The sequence below is a fragment of the Sminthopsis crassicaudata genome, chromosome 1, assembly GCF_048593235.1.
Source record: "Sminthopsis crassicaudata isolate SCR6 chromosome 1, ASM4859323v1, whole genome shotgun sequence".
NCBI lineage: Eukaryota > Metazoa > Chordata > Mammalia > Dasyuromorphia > Dasyuridae > Sminthopsis > Sminthopsis crassicaudata.
This window is the reverse complement of record NC_133617.1, coordinates 341,727,788-341,745,055: the sequence shown is the minus strand read 5'-3', so window position 1 is coordinate 341,745,055 and position 17,268 is coordinate 341,727,788. Positions and strand designations below refer to the sequence as shown.

The following is a 17,268-nucleotide window of genomic DNA, read 5'->3' as shown; positions in this document are numbered from 1 at the left end:
GTTTGTAATTGTTGTATAGTTGATAAGTTATAATAAAGATTTCATGTTTTTGTGTCTCCCCTTTAGATTTTCCAGAATCTGATAAATTAACTTTGTTTATTGCAAACATATGGCATGATATATTTGCCTTCCAAGGAGTGATTAATAAAGCAATGCAGCTGGTTGTCCGACAACGTGCTAAAGGAGAAGTTCTGAACTGTTTGATTACATATCTCAATTGGGAAAAGGTATGCTTCATTTTTACTGAACTCTTGGAATTCCATAACTTGCTTCTATGAAGGGCTATAAGGATTCCCTGAACTGGTCTTTTTGAGTTGCCATATCCAGAACACTGTGTCTAGAGCATTGTAGGGGTCTCTGAATGCATTAAGGACAAAGCCTCCTGCAGCCAGCTGACATAATTTACTATTTGCATCCCAAGCTGGATCCACTGTGTATCCTTGGTAAGCAAGACAAGCACTAGCTAGTCTGTGCTAGATGGGAAAATTCTTACTCAACTTAGGCCCCTCTTCATAGTCTAACAGTTCCCAAAAGAAAAGAATGTGGCTTTTGCCATTGCCTTATTCCTCCCATTCAGGAGAGGTTATTTCTTTTTTTCCATCTTTCCCCTCCCATGCCATTCCCCTTCTTGTTGTATCCTTGTCATAAATATGCAAATTTCTGTAAGGGTGCACTTTGAACTTTGTTGGTTCTGCATGCAGTTAATTTCTCTTATAATAAAACTAGTTTAAACATAAATCTCATGACTTGGTGGTTTTCTATCGACAAACTAATGATAATGATGTCTTTTCTTTTTTCTTGTTTTTTTTTTTTTTTTTTTTAATATATACACACCTCGCAATCTCAGTATCTTTGATTTTTATATTGATATTTAAACTTGGCAGATTGTCTCCCCCATCCTATATTAATTTTGACCTTTTTCATCATTGAATTTTTTTTTTATTGGTTTTAAGGAAATTTGTCACACATGGGATATTCAGAACAAATTTAGAAACATAGTCTTTTAAATTGTTTTATTAGTAGAGATTTCTCTCTTTAAAAGTATATTATAGTGGATAGAGCACCAGCCCCAAAGGTCAGAAGCATCTGAGTTCAAATATGGTCTCAGACACTTAATACGTACTGGCTGTGTGACCCTGGACAAGTCACTTATCCTCAGCAAAAAAAAAAAATATATATATATATATATACACACACATATATATATAAAACTAAATTGCTAGTCAGCTATTATTGAATGATTTTGCAATTATACACTTAGAAATACATGTGGTGAAAGACATGTAGAGTAAAAGGAATACCAGATTTTAACTGAGAGCTCTTGAGGACAACCTAGTATATGACTGGGCATGTCATTTACCTTCTCTCATCTTTAGTTTTCTCATCTGTAAATTAAGGAAGTTGAAGTAGATGGTTCTAAAGTATTTCTTGTTTAAAATCATTTGATCCTGTCTATTATGAACTTCGTTCATTTATAAAATCTCAGTTATAGAGAGATCTCTTGATAGGATATAGGTCAAATATTCTAGGAGTAGATGCTAGATGAAGTCGAAATAAAAGGAGATTCTTTTTGAAATGGAAGTTTTTCAGTAGTTCATCCCTTTTCTCTTCTTTTTTTTCTTCAGTAGTTTGAGGATAAAGTTACTTAAATTATAGTCATTTTTTTCCCCTTCCCATAATCCTGTTTGGCTCCATCTTACCTTTCCATTTCCCAGCCCAGTCTTTTCATATTATTTGTTTTGGTATTCTTGCTGTAAAAATGCATGATGGTCCATGTCTCTTCTGTATGCCTTTAAAATGCTCATTCTTCATGATTGAAATTCTCTGCCCCATTACCTCTATCTTAGACACACGTTTCTTTCAAGATTGAATTCAAAATCTTTTCTGATATTCTCTTCCCCAAACACTTTTCCCACCACCCCCATGCTATTCTATCAATAATACTATTATTTATTATAATAATAATAATAATTAATATTAATTATTTATGTATCGTCATTTCTTCTGATAGCATATATGATTGCCGAAGTCAGAAACTATTTCATTTTTTTGTCTTTGTTTCTCTAGCAGCCAGCTTAGTATATGATCCATGGTGCTAACTTAATACATGCTTAGATACTTACTGGCTGCGTGAATCTTGGCATGTCGCTTAACCCTGATAGCCTCAGTTTCCTCAAATATAAAATGAGAAGAAATTGACAAACACTTTAGTATTTTTGCCAAAAAAAGCCCAAATGAGGTCATAGTCAGAAATGGTTGAGGCAACTCCACAGCAACATTTCTATTTCTTGTATCACATTATGAGATTAATCTAGGTTCAGAATTCACATTCAGTAGGCAAAGTCTTAAAGGGAGTAGAGATAGGTTTATTACTGCTCAAAACTTTGATTTAAATAAGACATAAGAGAAGAAGAAACTCAAAGCATAAAAGTAATACACAGTTAATAAATAAAGTGGCTACCATAACAATAAAGACACTATAACAAGAAGGGAAACAACATATAACATACATCCTACCATGTTGAGGAAGTACCAACATCTGAATTCCTTGGCTGGGAAAATCTGTGGTCACAGGTCTGAAGAAGCTGGAATGGATGCCATTGCTAGGCAAGCTGTAAAAGTAATTCAGATTTAAATCAAAGTTTTGAGCAGTAATAAACCTATCCCTACTTCCTTTAAGATTAAAAAATGAGAATATAATGTGTTTGTAGGAAAATTTAGTTTGAAAAGGACAAAATATTAAGTAAACAGTCACGTTTATTTCAGGCTTATGCAATTTTTATAATGTGTTGATAATGCAGTTAAAACATGATGTTGGTTTGGACAACTATGTATAGATCATACTGAGCTAGAAAAACTGTATAAAACACAAGCATCATTTTCCTACAAACACATTATATTCTCATTTTTTAATAAAGCACTCTTGAAATGTTAAACTTGAAATGTTAAAAGGTGTTGACATTGCCAGAATTAGTCTTGATTATAAAACCATGACAAAACTAAACTTTAAATTTTTTTAGGTTACCATATTAAGTGATTGGTTAATTACTTAAAAATGACACCATAGTTGGTTAGTATCTATAAGGATTATTCTGTAAGATAAAATAGTTAAAAGTTTTAAGTATATGCTTTAAATTGAGTACAAGTCATTTTATGGCACAATCTTTTCTAGATCAATGACTCTTGCTTTGTAGGGGGAAAACATCTTAAATATCTCACTGGATTCCTACAAATGTTGTTGTCATTATAATATAAGCAGATGGTGGGGATTGGAGATTTTGGGGAATAATTGGAATTGGAAATTAAACTGTTTACTACTACTACTTCTAATTTAATTTTTTTTGCTGAGGTAATTGGGCTTAAGTGACTTACCCAGAGTCACACAACTAGGAAGTATTAAGTGTCTGAGGCCAGATTTTAACTCAGGTCCTCCTGACTTCAGGGCTAGTTCTCTATCCACTGTGTCAGCTAGCTGCCCCCAAAATGTTTACTTCTACAAAGATTAATTTATTGTAAGAGGAAATATAATTCTTGTTTATTTATTCTGTTTATGAAAATTGAAATCATTCTGTTTATGAAAAGGGAAAGTAGGGACTCTTAATCAAATGACTGATCATCTGACCATTATTTCGATGTTTGGAAGTAATATCCCAAACAGTGAGTTGTATATTGTGCTATCTCTACAAATCTGAAATTTTGGGTTTTTTTTGTTTCTCAGACTTCCTCCTTAGATGTTAGTATGATGATCTCCAAGTTGCTTTTGACAATACAATTATGTCCTAAAATGCAGTTTCACTTAAGTGAGAAATTTGGTGAAGATCTAAATGATGACACATGGGAATATATTTTTGCCCTTGATCTACTCTGTTGTCATCAGAAATGGGTTTGGACACATGATAATATCATAAGGTAAGTTATTGCCTTGCTAAATAATAGAAATAAAAATAATAAAATTTAGTTCTTTCTCAGTTGAAAGTTATTTCATAGTAATTTTTTTAAGGTAGCAATGTCATCCTTACTGTGTATAGTATTAACCTAATGCCTGAAACATAATAGGCACCTACTAAATTTGTTGATTTGTTGTCAACCATTCCATATGAATGATAAACTCTTTTCCAGGAAATATAGTACAGGTAGATTTTGCTTATAATGCACTTAATATATAGAAATTCAAATTGCAAAACCAATAAAGTGGGAAAGCACTTCTTTACCTTATGTTTACCTTATTGTGCTTTAGAATAGTGAGGATTTTATATCCATTTCAAATTATTTGAATTGCAAAATTACTTTTTTTTTTAATCTTCCTGAAATACTTTTGTTTCATAGCATAAAATGTGCTTGTGCTTTTAGATAGCCATGTGACAGCCTCTAATACAATCTAAGAATAGTAATTGAAGGAGATTTGTTAGCCATTAGAAATGGGAGGAATTCTTCCTCAGAAGAGAGTGCTTTCCAGCTAATATAATTTTTTTTTTTTTTTTTTTTTTTTTTTTTTTTTTTTTTTTTTTAGGGTAATTCTTAACTTATTATCTATTTAAGATAGGTTGTTGATTTGGTAAATTTTGGAGTGTCTATTCTTTCATTATCTCTTCATTTCATAGTAAAGAGCTATGGCCTGTCATGGATAAGTGGATAAAGCATAGAAAAGGACATTTGAACATCGCATACACTCCAGATATTATTGTGGCATTGATACTCAGGCTAATTGGTGAGTTTTTGTGCATGTTGGCATTTGGCCTCTTTTATGTAATTTTTTTTTTTTTTCCTAATGCAAAAATTCTAATTAATGTAAGTTGTTTCTAAGTTTAACCTATATTTCGGGTTATCTCTTGTATTGGCTTATTTTAAGATGTTTAAGCTGTTTTGCAATTAACATATTTACTTTTCTGAAACATTTTATTTTTCTTTCTTCACTTTCCTATCTATATATGAAGGGAGAATAGCACCTGTGTTTTCTCAAGAAAATTTAGGGGAAAAGTGGGCAAAGAAACTAAGAAAGGAATTTAGAAAGGGAGAAAAAAGACAAATATTGTTTCAGTGTTGAGAGGAGATACCTCTAATGTATATGATTAAGATAGTTGTAAAGGGAAATGAGTACCTTACTATGGATTATAAGGGATTAGGCACTGAAAGAGATCACTCATTCATTACTGCTTCAAGAAAAAATAAGTCAAAACTACTGGAAACAGTTGATATAAATATAAAGAAAATACAAATAACCATAAAAGTTTGAGAAGGACAATATTAGATTTAGAAGAATAAGGAAAGGTCAAGAAAGTCTTTATCTAAACAGGGATGGGGAACCTTTTTTCTACAAAGGGCCATTTGGATTTTTATAACATCATTCATGGGCCATTAAAAAAAAAATTTATCTACTTACAGAGCTCAAGCAGTGGGAGCTTATTGTACCTAGCTTTCAAGTCTTTGTCTGTAGTTGTGTAAGGAAATGATTTCATGAACCCTATACAACCACATTCCCCACCCCAATCTAGAAAGTATTGTTAAAGCTATAGCTTAAGGATTCTTTGAAACAGAGGTAGAAGTTCTTTCCAGTTATAGCCTATGCAAAGGCATGGAAATAGAAAGTGGAGTGTCATCTATGATAATATTTGTAAGGTTAATTTGGCTGGATTGTGAAAGGATCATGCTTTAGGGATAGAAAGATGTGTTAACAATAGTGAAGGGCTTTAACATACAAAACAGAGGAGTTTGTACTTTAGTCTAGAAGCCTGGGAGTTCATAGTACAAGGAAATTACATGTGCTTCAAGAAAAAAAAAATATTTTGGTAGCTAAGTGTGGTGGATACACTGGGGAGAGACAAGAAGAGGAGACTGGGTAAGCCTTGAATTATTTGATGGCCTTGTAAGGTTAGAAATGTGAAATGTGGTGGAGATCAAAATCATTTTGACTTGGGAAGAGTCAGGGATAAAGCAAAAATTACTGTATACCAAAGCAACTGGAAAGAATTATGTCTCCAGTAGAATTTTACATGATCAAAAAGGTGAATTTGAGAGGAAAAATAATGAATTCTGTTTTAAACTGATTGAGTTTGGGGTAGTCACAGGACCTCTAGATAAAAATGTCAAGCATGCATTTAGTCATGTGTGCTTGTCATTTAGTGAAAGAATAAGGCTAGGTACATATTAACACACACACACATACACACACACACACACACACATATCTGCATTTAGAGGAAGTGATATGTATAGTGTTTCAACTAAGGAAACAGAGTAGAAGCAGACAGAGGGACAGGTAGGAAGGTTAACTAGAGAGCCATGTCTTGAAAATCCAAGAATAAAGTGATTTGGTAAGTATTCCAAATATATTTTTGGTCACTTTTGAAAGAACACTTTTGTTTAAATAATGAAGTCTGAAGCCAGCTTGACCAATAAGAGTCAAATTGATAAGTTTTGTTGTTTTGACTTTAATTATCAAATAATAGTTAAAAGCAATCTTGGGAACTCAAAAAAATTAATAATTCTACTAAGAAGGAATACTGTCTAAATTTTGCTTCATGAGTCTGGATTGCTATTGACCAGAGAACTTGGTTAGCAAATGATGAAATTGTTAAGGGTTGTGGATTCAAACAACACTAGTTTAGAGAATACAAATTCATTTTATTTAGTACAAAATACACTGAATTTGAAGTCAACACTTGGGTTTCATTTTTGCCATCTCTTAAATTATATCACCTCTGTTTTTCTGTTTCTTCATATGTAAAACAAGGGTTGGGTTGTATAATCACTATGATCCTTTTCCATTTTATTTCACATCCCTTTGACCTATTACTGGCCATCTTTGAAATTGCAGCCTTGAGATTACTCCCATCATCTGTATTTTTCACTCCTGAATAGTGTGATACTGAATAGAATTGGAGAAAATTGTGGAATTGTGTTCCCTCTTTTCCTCTTCACTTATTTTCACATCAATCAAAAGCCTTTTCCCACTATTTCTTCCTGTCTTGCCTGAAGAGATGAGCTTCTTCTTTGTCAGTCAGTGCAAACTTTTCTTTATGTGTCCTTGATTTTATTCTCTTTCTCTTAGTTCCTTCTTTGCTAACCACAAATATACCTATATCCACCCTTTAAAAAAATTAATTTATCACTTTATCCTATTATCCCCACTAGATATTTTCATGTCTCTCCTTTATCTTGAAGCTTGAAATTGCTTGAAAAAGTCATCTAAATTTAGATTTTATTTTCTCTTGTGTGGGAGGGATGCTAGACCTCTTTACTCAAATTGGCTACTCAGAGGTATCTTCAGATCTAAAGAGGAAGCATTTAGTCAGTCCTTGTAAGGAGAGGCCCAAACACATCTGCTGAGGAAGCCCAGCATGGTATATGGTATGAGTTGGAATTGGTGAATTGGTTAAATAGCAAAAATTTTTGGTTCATTGGATGGATTGAAACGGAAGTAATCATTGATCAGTGTTCAACAATGACATTTACTTCCTGTGGGACATGTAATTTCCTGAAGCTTAGACCTAGGGCCTGACCTTTTATGCCCTATAGACCTTTGAGAATAAGGATCATGTAATAGACCTGCAGGCCTAGGGTCTGAACTACTCCATCTCATAGACTTTTTGAGAAATCTTCACCTGGGGCCATTAACTATTGATCTTCTTGTTTTGACACCTTTGCAATCTCTTTCCTTATTCAACCAAAATTGCTCTCCAAATTCACCAATGATTTTTTAGTCATCTTTCTTGACCTATCTGCATCCCCAACTGTCAATCATCTTCTTTTCTCAGAAAAAGAAGTTTATATAGATTTTTGTGATCTTATCTCCTACTGGTTATTACTTGATTGGTGTCTGTCTATTCCTGCTAAAGTTATCTAGCTAAAGTGATCTTCTTTCTCTCCTTTTGGGGGCTAAACTCATTAAGATGTCTACTTTCAGTCAGAGGTTTTTAACTTCATTTCCTCTTACTCTTTTACTTTCTAGCCAATCATCCAACTATAATAGCTTTCTCTAAAGTTACTATTGATTTCTTAATTGCCAAATCTAATAGCAATTAAGTCCTCATCTTTCTTAAATTGTTTTCAATGTTTAACACTATTCATAACCCTCTTAACTTTATTACTCTTATTTCTATAGGTTTTCACAACCTTTCTTCTGGTTGTCTTACTGCTCTGGCTACTTCTCAGTCTCCTTTGCTACATCTTCATCCAGGTCATACTGACTAGATGTTTCCCTAGGGCTTCTGCTTGGATGTTCTCTGCTATCTCTGCATTATCTCACTTTGTGATCTTAATGCCTTGCATAGGATTAACTGTCCTTTCTTGTAGATGAATCTAATATCTGCATATCTGGCACTAATCCTTCTTCCAAACTTTAGACCTAAATCACCAATTGCCTTTTGTATATTTTGTATGGACATCATGTAGCCATTTCAAACTTAACTGTGTTCTAAATAGAACTCATTGTCTTTTCCTTCAAACTTTTCCCTCTTCTTAAATTTACCATTATTGTCAAAGACACCACTGTCCAGTCACCCAGACTTTCATGACCTTCGTGTCATCCAGGATTCTTTACTCTTGCTCACTCAAATGTGTGTGTGTGTGTGTGTGTGTGTGTGTTACTTGTTAATTCATACAATACAAGCTTGTTACTCATATCTTGTTACTTTTTCCTTCACAAAATCTTTTCTACATGTACTCTTCTCTTCCTTTACACAGTACTTACCGTAGTGCTTGCCCTTGTTATTTTATGCTTAGACTATTGCAATAACTTTCTAATGGTCACATATCTCAGTTCTCTTCTCACTTCAGTCCATCCTATTCATCAGCCAAAAGGATCTTAAGGCACATATCTTACCATGTTATCCTATCAATGACTCTCAGATGTCTCCAAGATCAAACATATAGCTCTGTTTTGATATTTAGAGACCTGCATTACTTGGTTCCTTTCTATCTTTCCAGTCTTTTCACACACCTTACTCCTTTCCACACACTGTGATCCATGAAATCTGGCCTCCTTGTATCCATCACATTAATTTTTCTGTTATATTTGCATAGACTATGCCCCATATCTGGAGTGCTATTCTTCTTTGTTGCCTTTTTATTTTCTTAGCCTTTTTTGAGAGCTTAAACTGAGCCTTCTAGAAGAGGCCTTTGACCCCTTCTCTATCCTCCTTTCCCTCCAAGATTTCCCTTCAATTATCATCATTCTATTCCCCCATTTTCCCCCTCCCTCTCTTTCTCTTCTTTCTTATTCTTTCTCCCCATCTGTCCCCGCTTCTTGTCACCCTCAATTAGAATGATCCCCTTTAAGGGGGGAGAAACATTTTTTTAAACTAATATTACTAGAAAATTATTCAGAATTTTTCCACAAAATAGTGGAAATAACAATAAAATTCATTTTAATTGTTATATAAGATTATTTGATTTAAAAAAAATTTTTGAACACTTTCAATTTTGATATGAATTGAAGACTAACATTTGAAATGTTTTAACTGACATTTGCATCATAGTTTCAGAGCTTTTACATGGGATGGTAGAGATCTGATCCATTTTCCCCTCATTTTATAGATTTATAGGAGGACTGTTTAATCATCAAAAAGAGCCCAAGACTGCTAACTTATGTTAACAACAGACATAGAACATAATGGAAAATGAATGAATTTTTTAAAAAAAGAATCATTTCATTAAATAGCTGTTTATTGAATGCCTCCTTATCTACTAATATACTAAGAAATCGTGGGATACAGAAGAAATATAAATAAACCATGATCTCTACTTATAAGAAACATTAAAATCAAAATATAATCTAAATAATATCTAATGAGTTATTGGGGATAAAGAAAAAATGGAGGGACATCCCTGCAATACTTAAACTCTGCTTTGCCAAAAAGAATGAAATACTACTGGAGTAGAGGGAAATGGCTTTTAAAAAACAACAACAACAACACTGGAAAAATCCTATCTTTTGTTCAACTTAGTGTTATGGACTAAATCAAACTGCAAACCTACAAGAGTGAAATTTGTTAAGCTATCATTGTTAACTTATGAATTCATAGATATTCACTGAATTTGAATCATTAAATTTATGGTTATCTCTTCTCAAAGTTAGTTATCATCTCCTCCCCAAACCTTTGTGCCCTAATGGCCATTAGCCTTTCCTTTTCATTGTTTCCAAGGTTGTGGTCTATCACTTTTGCCGTGTCATTCTTAAAATTTTTGTTTTACATAATGTAAAATCCAACCAAGCTGATGTTTAAAGAACTATATCTTTGGTCTCACATTTTAGATTAACTTGCTTCCTTTTCTGGTATTTCACTCTTTCACTTTGTTTAGCACAGGCACATTTTCATTCTATCCAGTCATCTCATCTTGTTTTCTGAGCCTTATGTCAGGTCACATCAGATGCTCAGAAAAACCTCATTTCACAATTATTCATTTCTTTTGCTTCCTTCATTCAAACAGCTTATGAAATCCTGCCTCTTCCAGCAAGCATTACCCAATTGGAAAAGAGGTAATCATTTTCCTCTGGTCCTACACTATCTTAGAAAATTTGCAAACTCAGAATTATGCTTTCATTCACTGTTTTATACTTAATCTTTTTGCTCTCATTTTCTATTTATTAGAGTAGAAAAGCAGACAAATCTTTTAATATTCTTTTAATACATTCTTTTAATTTATTTTTCAAACATTCTTTTAATACATGAGACTATTAAGGAGTTGACAGTACCTGCAATTGAAGACTATATTTCTATTTCAACTTCATGTATTCACAGTAATCTGAACTTTATACATTTTGAGTGTCAATTGGATATTTATTTGATAATTTTTGTCAGGTACTTAATAGTTTAATTTCACTTAATAATACAAAAAGAAGAGTGTGTGTGTGTGTGTGTGTGTGTGTGTGTGTGTGTGTGTGTGTGTGTATGTATGTATGTATGTGTATATATCTATCCATTCTAAGATATAATAGTAGCCATGGGACTATTTCAATAGGAATGGAAAGGATGAAGTGATCATACCTGTGCTTATGTAAATCACTTGAGTGGCTACTATATGTAGTTGGTTTGAAGATGGAAGGCATTTGAGTTGGCCCCATTAAGCTACTATTACAGTAGATTAGGCAATAAGTGATGAGAACTAAGATAGTGACAATATGCTAGTAGGGGGAGATATGTGAAAAAAACTTTATGGAAATAGAAATTACAACCTTTGGTAACTAGTTTAGTATATGGATAATTGAGTCAAAAGTTGAGGATATATGATTAGAAAGATCAGTACTCAACAAAAATAGAGAAGTTCAAAAGATAAATAGATTTGGAGGAGTCTTTATGGTTTTTATTTTGGACATGTTGAATTTTAGATCCCTTTGGAACAATTAGTTCAAAATGTTTACTAGACAACTGATGAGAATAGAAAGAAATAAAAGAAAATTTGAGAAAGCAGCAATCACTTTTATATGAGATGGGTCTAAGAAGAACATCAGGAAAGATTTCATGACAGGATTATTACCTTAACTGTTGCTTAAATAAAAAGAACTATATTTAAAAAACAAAAAACAAAAAAACACTTTCTGATCTTGTGAGGAAATCCTTTTCTAATTCAAGAGGAAATTAAAAAGGTGCCCCCTATATTCAAGACGTCTTTTTGGAGAGATAAAACAGAGGACAATACAGGGTTTCGTACATATTAAAACAGTACTAGTGACCTTGAGTACAGTAAGAACTCAAAGAAGGAATTTTTTTTAAATATAAGTTATGTTTAGAAGGATTTTTATTTTTAATGCAAGTTTGATATATTTTTGTGAGTCCTGAAGAAAACAGAAGAGCCCCATATAGAGAAATTTGTCAAAGTTGAGCAAATACATTTACCTGTGCCCTCACATTAGGACTCCTTTGAGACAACCTAACAGCAAAAAGCAGGCTGAAGAAACCAAAGGTACAAAGTGTTGGAGGAAGTCAATTAAAACATTATTTTACCTTTGTTTGAATCAGCTTTCTATGTAACAAATACACAATTAACAAAACAGTTGCTGAAATGCCAACATACATCTTTGCAAATTTATAATTTGGTTTATTTTTATAATATAAAATTGAACAAAGATAGTTTTGTTCTTTTTGGCATATCTGAAGCACGTTTTCCTCCAATCCAAGAAATATAACTCAAATCTCTTTTAATAAGCTTTCCTTACCACATGAGAGAAATATATATTAAATGTGTCTTAAAGCACTTTGATTTCGGCAGACATTAAGTGTTTGTGTTCAAGGAATTGTTTTAAATTTTAAGGTTACTGAGCACATATCCTGGTTTTTTGTTTAAGGCTCACATTTCTAATAGGAGGAAAGCACACGTATCCAAATAACTACAATGAAAGGCAAATAGAACGTTTTCAAAGAGAAAACACTTCTAGTTAGAGGTTCCAGGGTAGTACTCCTGGCATTGTGAAGGAAGGTTTCATAGTCAAAGGAAGGATATTGAAGGAACTTGTATTTCAGAACAAGAAAAAGGGAGCTCATTACCAAGAAGGAATACAAATAAACAGGTTCTCAAGAAATAACAAAAAGTAGAAGGTCAAATTTTTGGAAGAGAAAATAAGTTCAGTTCAGGATATGTTTTTGATGTGGACACAGACTATCAGACAGTTGGGAATTATTCAATTGGGGGGGAAAAAAAGACAAGATACGAAGAAAAGTGTTGGGTAGAGATTTAGGCGTTAACTACATTGAGGTTACTATTGAAACTTTGGGAATGAATGCGATCCCCATAGTAAAGTGACAGTCAAATGAGAAGAGAAAAAGACAGGACTTTGGTGAATACCTTCATTTAAAGAGTAACTGAGAGATTAGAAAAAGAAACAAGAAGGAAGCAATCTGAAGAATGATAATGACATCATGAAGTGTAGTTCACATTGTCAGATGCCTGAGATTGGTAAAGAAGGAAGAAAACAGAAAAGACCATTGGATGTAGGCTTAAGCTGGTAATGAATGATTTGAATGGATTGAAAAGGACATATGGATGCATTATTTTTAAATGTCTTTCTATCATGTGATCTTTTTTTTTTTTCCTTATAGAAATATAAATGCAATTGTGGATATAATCATTTTAGTTTGTTGCTGTTATGTGACAATACTTTAGAAAAAGACTTGATGGAATGGTGGAAAAAGAGATAAAAGATAACAGTTTTGAATTCTTATTGAAAGTAGCTAATAATACTTAACTAAAGATATCTTTTATGTCATTTTTTTTTTTTTTTTTCTTACAGGTCGTTTAGGCCAACTAGGCTTGAAGGAAGGATTTTCTTCTGCTGTGAAAAATATCAGTTCTGTGATTTGTATGTTTATACAGCATTCAAATGAAGAAGGTAAATATGGTTATATAAAAATCATTACACTCAACCTTAAGTCTTATCTCTTGATAAGCAGTGATTTTACAGAAGAGAAATTAGGCTAGAAGAACAGCAATATCACCATATAAGATTTTAGTAATACATTTTAAGTTTTCTCTGAAACCATATTCTTAAAAACGCAAAGTAATTATATATATATATATATATATATATATATGTATGTATGTATATATGTATATATACATATATATGTATATATTATATTATATTTTGCATTTGTTTTTCATGGGAAGAACTGCATTCAAAGTAATCTTTTTGCCTACTCTGTGATGCCAGTGCAAAATGGTCTGTTTTTAGTAGGAAGAAATTGAAGCATAAAGATTACAAGTTCATGGTCTTAAACAGATTTGGAGCTAAGTGGGAATCTGGTCCTCAGATATTTAGTTATGCTCCCTCTCCATAAAACAATGATTGTCTCACATATGAGTTATGATCAGATTAAGAGTTTAGATATAGTTTCATGGTGTTTTCTATATCTCTACAGTTCCCTCTAATTCTTTTGGGATATCATGTACTTCTGCCTCTATTTGTAAAGCACTTAGCATGTTCTGGGCATATAATATTAAGCCACTTAACAAGTACTTGTTTCCTTCCTCTTTGTAAGAGTACAGTGAACTAAATGAACTAAGTCTTAAAAAGAATAGAGTCTGAGAAATCTAAGATCAAGACTTCCTAACTATGCATAGATATGTCATAAGAGTTAGAGCTGCAAACAAAGACCCTTAGAGATCATCTAATTACCTTCATTTTACAATAAAGTACATGAAAGATAAATTCTCCAAATCACACAGCTACTTTATGGGTAAACTGAGATTCAAATCTAGCTTCCCTGATTCCAAATCTAGGATTCTGATCATTGTATCTAACTGCCTCTTAGATTTTGTCACATCATCTTAGGGCTGTTGCAGCCCTCGTTGCTTTCATTAATTGTGATTTTTTTTTCCCCTCATTCTTTTTATTTAATTTTCATTTATGAAAAGAATTTATATTTTATAGTATCCAAATTATATGAATAGACTGTCATGTAAATTTTCTAAAAATTCTTAATACATTTCCTCCAGAGTATAAATAATTATGACTGAAACTCTTTCCAGATGTGCCCTGGAGTATTCAGCTAGCAGCTGTATATGCTCTTTGTGACTTGAGTCCCAGCAATCCCGCAGAAGTGTCCAAGGTATTAGAAAATTGGACAAGAGTGACCACAAAGAACATCCCATCTGCTGTTGTGAGCTGCTTAGCTGAAGTCAATTTGTTGTGTGCAGCAGAATTCAGCTAAACCATTGAGGAGAAAGACACTGCATCTGTCCAAGTGCCTTTTTGTCTTTATCAGAAGAGTTGGTTGATAAATTCAGAAATGATCAAAGCAATATCAGCAACAAAACCAGGCAAAAGACAGAGACATTCCTTATTGCTATAGACAAAAAAGAAAAAGTTGAAACGACTTTATTCTAGAAGGCATGTCCTTCCTAAAATTATTGTATTATTGAATATACATTTCATAGAAGCTTGACATGTTTTAAATGATGATGGGTTGAAGTATTGTATTATGATCAGATAACAAAAACTTGAACTTTGCCCTTTTTGCTGCAGAAAGTATCTTTTTTAGTGTTGGCTTTTAAAAAATATATATGTGACATTTTAAATTTAATCCAACAATGAAAATGCTATTGGTTCTTGAACCAAAACAGTTTCTGGACTATGCACTCAAGATTAGTGAATTATATAGCTAAAAAAGACTTGGATAGCAAAGTCTTCCGTTACTGAGCCTAGAGATAGGCTACAAAGCTGTATTTTTTGTTTTTGGTGGGCTTCTGGAGAGAATAAAAGACAAAGCTCTTGCCAGAAATTCATTTTAACTTATTTTCTCCTCATTTGTAAACTTTGGTAAAACTGTTCCGTTTCATCCTATTGTAGCAGGAAAGGGCATCTGAGAAGTTAAAACTAAACTTCAAATGCAGTTTTATGTATTAAGTTACATGTATATAAAAGATTCAGAGATAACCAGTAGATCTCTGTGTATGTTTTGTATGTACAGTATAATGCTATAATGTGTTTCACATTTGATGATGTTCCCACTTTGGGAATTTTAGTGTTTGTATATAGAAAAGGGGTTTAATAACTCACCATGGTTCTGATTTGTCTTATATTCATTTCTTAAAATGCCTGTACATGTTCATGTTCTTTGTTGTTTTTTATAATAAAAACAAAATGAACCATGCAAACTGTCTTTTTAATAAAGAAAAATACTTGTTGTCTTTTATTCCTAGAAATGTTGAAAATAAGTGTTTAACACAGAAACTTCTGTAGAAAATCACTCATTCATTATATGGAACACTGGTTACTTTTGATACCTACTAATACTAGTTCTAATCCTACTAATACTAATTTTTATTACTAGTTTTACTAATACAGTCCAACAACTAATTTCTCATATTGCATTTTTAATTTTTTTTCCCTGAGGCAATTGGGGTTAAGTGACTTGTCCAGGGTCACACAGCTGGGAAGTGTTAAATGTCTGAGGCCTGATTTGAACTCAAAATGCTCCTGATGTCAGGGCTGGTGCTCTATCCACTGTGGTACCTACCTGACCCAGTATTGCATCTTTATAGTGATCAGGTTTAGATTTTGGGTACCCAAATGAAATTAGGGTTTCTGGTGGTCAAGAAGTTAAATAAGATTTAGTGGCAGTTTCGGGGTTCAGGGAGTCAAATGGAGCTCCCCTGCAACCTCTTTGGATTCAGTGCAAGGATAGGGAGCTCTGGGGAACTCCCTTCTGGTGCCGCTAGAGGTCTCCTGTAAAGGAATTTACAGACCTGAAAACCTAGATTGATAAAAGAGGTTTATTATGGGGATTGGAAGTTAGGTTAAAGTCTGGTTAAGGAAATAGATGAGGACAAAGAGAAGAGAGCACTGGAAAAAGAGTATTCCAGTGGGCAGAAGCTCCTTGGGTTGTCAAGCATGGTATGACTGGCATATTTGGAACCTCTGCAAAGAGAGGGTTTTAGTTTAGCCAGGTTTCAGCTTGGAACTGGAATTTGAATTGAATTCATTGGGTTTCCAGGACTAAGCCGACCCCACCCAGATAACAAAGATGAAACTGTTTGTCCTTGTCAAGTTGAAGGAGATTTTCTCCTTTAAGGATTTTCGGAGTTTGTGTCCCCTCTTCAATAGCACTTTAAGGTTTGTATGATATGTATGTTAAATGTATATACACACATATGTTGTTATTTTGGTTCTTACTCTTTGTGACCCCATTTGAACTTTCAGAGATGATTAGTGTGGTTTACTGTTTACTTCTTCAGTTCATATTACAGATGAGGAAATTCAGGTAAACAGAATTAAGTAATTTGCCCAAGGTCCCAGAGTTGATAAGTGAGGCCATTCTTGAACTCAGGTTTTCCTGTCTCCAGGCCTGGTGTTTTTATCCACCATGCCACCAAGACAACTAGGTATCAAGTATCAAGTGGACAGAGACACACACACACACACACACACACACATACACATACACACACATATTTAAACAAAAGAAATATTCTTTTTATATCCATTTACTTAAGAAATTAAAGAAATCTGTGACATTTCATTGGTGTGGATACTTCATCAGTGAAAATTGCCCCTTTCATTCTTCATTTAGTTATTTCCATACACACACTTAAAAAACTTAATTGAAAAGTCAAGGAAAAATTGATATATCCCACATTTATCAACACATATTAAGACTATTAACTGGGCACTTTTTTCTTAATTTTTTTAATTCTAAAATTTAGCATGTCCCCAAAACACATTTTTATATACAAATAGAACTAGAAAAAATCATATGAAACCACAAATCTGTTTTTAAAATTTCCCTTTTAATACCTGTATTTAATATATCACCATATAATGTAATACATTTT

At 33.0% G+C, this 17,268-nt stretch overlaps 1 protein-coding gene across 3 annotated transcripts in view; it reads left to right on the top strand.

Moving 5' to 3' along the window:
- The window catches only part of ICE1 (interactor of little elongation complex ELL subunit 1), a 74,630-nt gene extending 59,039 nt beyond the window's left edge, over positions 1-15,591 (top strand). Inside the window, exons 15-20 of one of the 3 annotated variants that reach the window (XM_074279149.1) lie at positions 67-227; positions 3,719-3,909; positions 4,602-4,708; positions 10,429-10,477; positions 13,226-13,324; positions 14,464-15,591. In XM_074279149.1, coding sequence (XP_074135250.1) covers positions 67-227; positions 3,719-3,909; positions 4,602-4,708; positions 10,429-10,477; positions 13,226-13,319 — 602 coding nt within the window. In that variant the 3' untranslated portion in view covers positions 13,320-13,324; positions 14,464-15,591. Of the gene's footprint in view, positions 1-66; positions 228-3,718; positions 3,910-4,601; positions 4,709-10,428; positions 10,478-13,225; positions 13,325-14,463 lie in introns of those variants that run through there. The other 2 variants (XM_074279148.1, XR_012484379.1) reach the window with 2 other exon arrangements.
- The last annotated feature ends 1,677 nt before the right edge of the window (positions 15,592-17,268 follow it).